Source organism: Entamoeba invadens (genome assembly GCF_000330505.1).
Source record: "Entamoeba invadens IP1 unplaced genomic scaffold scaff_1105074724841, whole genome shotgun sequence".
NCBI classification, from domain to species: domain Eukaryota; phylum Evosea; order Mastigamoebida; family Endamoebidae; genus Entamoeba; species Entamoeba invadens.
In genome coordinates, this window is record NW_004191842.1 from 120,496 (window position 1) to 128,268 (window position 7,773).

Genomic DNA, 7,773 nt, shown 5'->3' on the forward strand with positions numbered 1-7,773 from the left:
TTACAAACTCGATACCTCACACTTTCCAGTGGTTGTAATTCCATTACCACAATTTTCACATGTTATTGCCGAGTTGTCTTTACACAATTCTATGTGTTCGTATGGTTCACATGTTTTATTTCTCAAATAAAATTCATTACGACATTTTAGACATTCGTTTTGTCCGTTTTGAATTTCACAATTTGCAGTATTTTCAACACAATGATTTTCAATGTAATTTGTGTTAATTTCACATTTTATACATTTTCCAGAAATATTTTCATACGGTGGCAAACACTCTTCACATCTTACTCCAAAATTTTCAATCGTTTTACACAATTTACAGTTGGGTAAAATGTTGTAACATTCATCACAACTGCTCGAAGTGTTTTGATAAAGGTGGCTTGGGCATTCACATTTTTGATTGTTTACTATAAATCTATCTTCACAAGAAGTACATTGATACTTCATTGTATGGCTGCAGTTTTTACAATTTGGCATTTTACTACAAGCAGAACAACGTTTTTCTTCTGGGAAATAGCCAACTTTACATATTATACATCCGTTCACAACATCACACATATTTGTTTCACAATTTGGGTCACAACCAAGACACTGAAATTTATTGAAATATCTCAATATATCACATGTTAAACATCCATTTGAAAGATTGTTTGAACAAGTTAGACAAGTACTATGACATGGCGAACAATTTTTGTTTTCCACAAAATAGTGTGGGTTACATTGAGTACATCCAGTCGAATTAAAACATTTGTTTTGGACACAATTTGTGTCACACAAAACACACTGTCTTCCGACCAAATAACCGACTGTGTCTTTACATGAAAGACAATCGTTATTTCCACCATTATCACAAGTAAGACATTCTTCATGACATTTTAAGCAAGTCATATTGTTCTTATAATAACCATTAATGCATTCGGTACAACCTTGGATGGTGTCACACTTGTTTGTAGAACAAAAAGGACTACAATGAAGACACTTTGCATTTTGGATATAGTATCCTTGATTGCAAGAAAGACAATTTGTACTTTGCAGAGAACATGTTTTACAATTATAATCACACAGAGAACATCTTTTGTTTTCGATAAAGTATCCATCTGAACACATTGTACAACCAAGAACTGTATCACAATTGTTTGTGCATAATAAATCACAAACCGAACATAACCCATTATTATAATATCTTCCATTTTCACACGTCAAACACGAGTTTTCTGTATTCGAAGAACATGTATAACATGTTGAGTGACATGGTGAACAAATTTTGTTGTCAATATAATGCTTTACATCACATTCGGCACACCCATTTTGTAAACATTTTTTACAACTTGGATGACAAATTAAGCATGTCTTATTGTCTTGATAATAACCATCCCAACACTCTGTACATCCAGTTAGTGTATTACAAACCGTACAAAATTGACAATTTAAACACTTTCCGTTATACAAATATTTTCCACTTTCACAATTTGTACAAGTTTCATGAGAACTACATGTTTTGCAATTACTGCTACACAGACTACAAGTAGTGTCATTCAAAAATAATCCATCAAAGCAAGAAGAACATTTAAACGGATCTGCATAACACTTTTTACACATTGAATTCTTACATGGGGTACAAAGGAACCTTGATGTTAAATAATACTCGTCATTACACTCTAAACATTTTGTTACATCATCATCAAAACATAACGAACAAAACGCAATTAAACAATTATCCTTTTTATGTGTTAGAGTTTTGTTTTTTAAAAAATCAATAACACGAAATTCTTTTTTAACTCTAGTGAACATTAAATTGATAACTTCGTATTTTGATGTATAAATTTTTAACTCTGTTTCTATTGTGCATTGAATTGAAACATTTATCTCTGTTTCGTTGATAAATAATATCGAATCTTCAACACTCCAATGAAATGAATTAATACATTCAACATTTGAATCAACACACATTATCGAATTGTTGTATTTACACCATTTGAGACCATAATTTAAAGAAAACAATAAAAATAACACAAGAATCATGCAAATAATAAATTTTGAGTTTGAACACAAACATCATGGTTCATGACGTAATAAAATAACAAAATAGTTATTCATTTTTAAATTTTAAATTGTTTACAAACAATTTTTTGACCAATTTTAAATTTAAAAACAATTCAACTATTTACATTTTTTTCACTTAAATTATAATTCAAAATTCATTATTATCGTTTTTATTGAGATAGAACAAATATAAATGTCAATAAACAACGGTGTGTAAACACTTATAAACGGTTTATATTGTCACCTTTAATAAACTTAATACTTGTTGAATTTCAAATTTAAATCTTGTTAACAGCTTTTATTGTTATATTTTACTAATTCCATGTTAAGTAATTGAACATTGTTTAATTAATATTATTAGCATCGCCATATGTTTTGGTAGTAAACTGTTCGTCTTTATGTTAATGCTGTAAAATTTATTATTATTCTAAACAAATTAATGTTTAGAATATCAATGTTTTATAATTTGTCCATCACTGCACTTTTTCAAATCCAACAAGAATTATAAATTTATTTTTAAAAAATTATTATTACCAAAAAAACCAAAATAATTACATTGTTATTGTTTATTTTTTGATAATCTTTTTACATTTTTCAAAGCAGTTTTTCCCAAGTTGTATTTTTATTTTTGGCATTGTAATTATCAAAGAAGTGCATCCACAAAAACATTTCGATTCTATTTTCTTAACACTAGTTGATATGACAACTCCCTTTAAAGAAACACAACGTGAAAACGCCATTTCACCAAGGGAACTGACATTGCTAGGTATAACAAACTCGCTTAGTTTTATACATTCTCCAAAACAATAATCAGGAATATCTTTCAATTGTTCTGGCAATGTTATAGAACATAAACTTGTACATCCATTGAAACACCCAAAATGAAGTTCAGTCACACTTTCTGGCAGTTTTATTATGACAAGCGACTTACACATACCAAAGCAATAGCTACCAAAGCTTTTAATTTTCCCTTTAATTTCCACTGTTGTTAAATTCACGCATTTGTAAAACACTTTGTCTCCAACACAGGAATTGCACTCAAAATTTTTAATTGAACTCAAAGTCGAACACTCGCAAAAAGCACACTCGTTGATCGATTCCAAATGTGGTGGAAATATAACACTTGATAACTTATAACAATTTTCGCAACAACTTTTGGAGATAACAGAGATATTCTCAGGAAATTCTATTGACGACAGTGCTGTGCATTCTTTGAAACAAAAATCATCAATTGCTATGACACCTTTTGGGATGTCCACAGAAGAAATTGAACTGCACATCGCAAAAGTGTTGTGTTCAAGTTTTTGCAATGTTCGTGGAAGGGTCACTGAAGTCAATGAATTGCATTTGTAGAAACACCCATGTGATATAAAACTGACTGCGTTTGGTACACAAACTTCCTTCGCGGTTGACATAGAAAAACATTTGTCCCCTAACGCCCTGATGTTGTCTGGAATAAAATCGCCGTATTTTTTTCTGTCTGATATGGTGTAAATCACATTTTTAAACACAAATATTTCGGTCTTGTGGGTTTGAGTAAATGTGTAATCCACTGCAAACCACACGTTAATCTTATAGAAAGTAATTCGACTCTGTTTCTTGACCCACGCCCCTGTAAATATGTCATTTCCAAATAATTCAGTTTCTCTCGACCAAATGTTAAAAGTCTCAAGATTTGGAAAAAAATGAATTGTCTTCTTATCAACCGGAATTGGATTCGTGTGGAACTTCTCCATGTTGTTTACATACTTTTTGCACGTCAATTCAATGTGTATAAAATCACTTATTTTTGTAAAGTATTTTGATACAACCATCATGTGGTATGGATCTAATGTACTCATTATAATTATATAGTTCGGTTTTCGTAAATTTTTGTTTAAAATTTATTAAAAAATAAAAAGAATAATATGTTAAATAATATTCAAATGTTCTGAATTATATTTAGTTTATTAAATGTTTTTCCCACATACACACACCAAATAGTTGTGTGTATATGGAAACTATTTTAGAATAAATGTCATTTTAAGTTGTTATTTCAACTGAAATTGAATCTTTTACTAACTTTATACGTATAAAAAATAAAACGATTGACAAAGTATTTTTTAATAATTATTAATTATAAAGCTACAATTTATAATAATTTTATTATAAAATTTAGTAATATGTTTAATTAAATAATACTCATAATTAATTAATTATATCCTTGTAATTCTTTTGTTTTTTCTTCCCAAACTTTTCTGTTTTTTTCTGTTTTTTCTGTTTTTTCTGTTTTTTTCTGTTTTTTTCTGTTTTTTTAAAGATAAGTTAGCCCGGTTCCCACTCTTTATACACATATTGGTGTAACACATTAATGTTTTTGTGCTCTATCATATTTAATTTAGAGCCAAACTGTATCTTCATTTCCAATTTTACTGTGGAAAAATCCTCTGTTTTAATCTTCAATACAACGATTTTTTTTTGAATGGGGATTATGTTTTTTATACAACATAACATATTTCATAAGGGTATTTGTTTTTTATGTCTTGTTCGGTCGGTATGATATATTGCAAGGCAGGCTCGACCGTATGGGTGATTACAAGGAATAATGCCATATGAGTGGGCTTACTTGTAACTCGAGTAAGTATCAAGTCTCATGAATGTGCTACATGGTCATTTCAACATTTATGATGTAAGATAACAAACGGTCATCGTTTTAATGTTTTTAACAATATAAATATGTGATTTAAATATTATTTTGTGTTTTTGATTTTTCAAGTTTCGTTTTAATTATTAAATTTTTAATAAAATGAACTATTATTTTAATAAAAGAATACAAGCATTTTATTTTTGTATTTGAAGTTTGGTCATTTGTTTAAATGAGATAATTTGTTTTGTTTTTGATTAAATGGTGATTGAACTGAAAAGACATAAAAAAGTATTAATTATTATTGTTTTGTTTTTAAAAAAGACAATACAATTTCGAAATGTATCTTTTTATTTTTAGTGATTTTTAATTTTATTTAAGTTTTAAGATGGTAAATTAATTAATTTCATAAATATATATTAGTAGAAAAAAATAATGTTTGTTGTTTTTAATTGTTTGAGAAAAGTAATACAATGTGATTATTTTACCTTATGTGAAATTTTATTTTATGCAAGAAACCTGTTATAATATATAATTATTATATATTATATTACTAATTTTGATTCTTACAAAATTAGTAAAAATAACACAAAAAGTATTTGAAAAAAAATGATTAAGATTTTGTTGTTGTTGTTGTTGTTGTTGTTGTTGTTGTTGTTGTTGTTGTTGTTGTTGTTGTTGTTGTTGTTGTTGTTGTTGTTGTTGTTAGTCAAATATTACCACAAATAATTAACAATAAATTAAATTTTAATAAAGATTCTTTTTTTATATAATTTAAAAAATCAATAAATAAGTTTTTTTTAAATAATTTAGTTTATTTTCAACTAAAGTCATTCTTTAAACCGTGCAACTTTGACGTGTCAGTGCAACTTTGTTTATAGTATTATTATAGTAAACAATTATATATATTTTTTAGAAACAAAACAAAAAAACACAAACAAATTTCTTTAAAACTATAACTCTAATTAAAATACTCTAATTAAACTATAACTAAAGTTGTACAATTTTTCTCAATTAGTTTTTTGGTTTGCACCATTCAACTGCTTTTTGTTTATCGAAAATTTTGCAGCGAGAAGGTCTTTGAATCACATGAAGTAACTTGTCTCATTATTTTCTTTTTTATAAACGAGATGTTTAATATCTGCGCGATCCACAATCGGTGTACAACACTGTTTTATTCGTTCTGTATGACTATTAAAATTTTTTTTGTTTTTAATGCTTTTTAATTAAACAAGCAGTTGAACTTATCATTTAAATATCGAGTTATATTTTATGTTGATTTATAACCTAATTCAACTTTTTGTAATTGTTGAAGGGTTTCTTGAGGATAAGGTGTATCCTCAGGATCAAAGCTATCCTTATTAAAAAATATTTTTCTGAGGATACAAAAAATAAATCCATAAGGTTCAGTTCCCCATAAAGCCCACTCTCATAACTCAAGTTATAATTTACACTTATTATTTCGAGTCAAAGTTCAAATTTTAAATGATGGTAATAATTTGTCATAAATGCCAAAAAAATAAATACAATCAAAAAATCTCCACAATAATCAGTAAACAAAAACAATAATTATATCTCGCGAACTTGAGACGGGAAACAACAAAACATGAATTAAACTTGTTCATATTATGATTATATACTTATTGATATTATTTCCGAATCCGTCTTTATAACAAAACGATTAAAATTTACGTTTAAATTGATAATTGTTTTTTATCAAAATGAAAATTGAAAAAGTAGAAAACACTGATTTTCAAAAAAATGTAATTTTAAAATAACAAATTTATTAATAATTTTGTAATTTATGCAATTATTCAAATTTGTTGTAATAACAAAGTTAATCACATTGTGTATATTTGAATATGATTGTTTTATTTTGATATTAACTTGTGTTTTAAACAGATTTACAGTTCTGAGGATGGCAATTATTTTCTGAGGATGACAGAAATAGAAAGTTTACACTTTTACATCTGTCTGAAATGTATATTGAGTAAGTTACTATTTTTGAACATGGGAACACGTCATTTCACTTTTTAGATGTTTAAGTCTGTGTTGATAAAGTCTGTTTGTTACACGACTTACCATCCTCAGAGATATTTATAGCACTGCCATTATTGATTTAAAATTCTATAAATAAAATTATCAAAGAATTTTTATAAAGTGGGTTTTGATAATTGATTATATCAAAAATCGTCAAAACACAACAAAAATGTCAATTAATAAATAAAATTAATTAGTAAATTGAACACATTTTCATTGAGAATTGATATTGTATAAAAAATAATATAAACATATATTTCTTGTGTATATATGTTTTGAAATATAAATAAAACCGTTTAAAACAAAAATGATTTTATTTTAAAAATTTGTTTATTTATCAATCGTTGTTTTATCGTTATCCAAAACCTCTCGTTTTGAATTTGCGCAAATACATAAATTGTCATCGCATAGAGTATACATTATAAATATGTTATTTGCTATCAATTTTTATTGTTTGAAATATCATGAATTGATTTATAATAAATTATTTTTGTAAAAAAGATTAAAAATTGTTCGATTAATTTGTTTTGTGATTTTGATTAAAAAATCGACTTTTTCGATAATTTAAATGTCTGTCAAATGTTTTCATATAAACCAAGGTTAGTCGAGTGGTAAATCAAAAAATAGAAGTAGATTATTTTTTTTGTAAAAATCAACTGAAAGAATCATCTTTCAAACAATCCATAAATAGCATTTTTAAAGAAAATCATGTGTTTCAAAATATACCTTTTTGATCTTAGGCAAAAAAATCTAAATTGAAAGAAATTATGTTTAAGATATTTACCATCCTCAGAAAAATTAACAATCCTCATGAATCCCTTGAAAAATAAAGTTTCCCTTTGTTGTGAATAAAAAACAAAAAAATAAAGTTGCACACTTGTCACAACCAGGCGTATTAATTTTTTTGCCTAGTTTTTGGTTTAAAAAACAGGGAGCTGGTGTAAAATTTTTCTCATTTAAACGTATTTTTTTATAGAAAGACTTAATAACTAAAAAAACATTTTATAAAATAACACTGAAGCATTTTTGGGCTTCGGCATTGACCGTGTAAATTTTGGTAAATG

General features: G+C 26.7%; 1 protein-coding gene across 1 annotated transcript; it reads right to left on the reverse strand.

Annotated features, from left to right (window-relative positions):
- Positions 1 to 2,612: 2,612 nt before the first annotated feature.
- Positions 2,613 to 3,887, reverse strand: EIN_235890 (hypothetical protein; the record flags this gene model as incomplete). Its single annotated transcript, XM_004185330.1, has 1 exon — positions 2,613 to 3,887. The coding sequence occupies one exon, from the start codon at positions 3,885 to 3,887 to the stop codon at positions 2,613 to 2,615; it is 1,275 nt and encodes a 424-aa protein (XP_004185378.1).
- Positions 3,888 to 7,773: the final 3,886 nt, after the last annotated feature.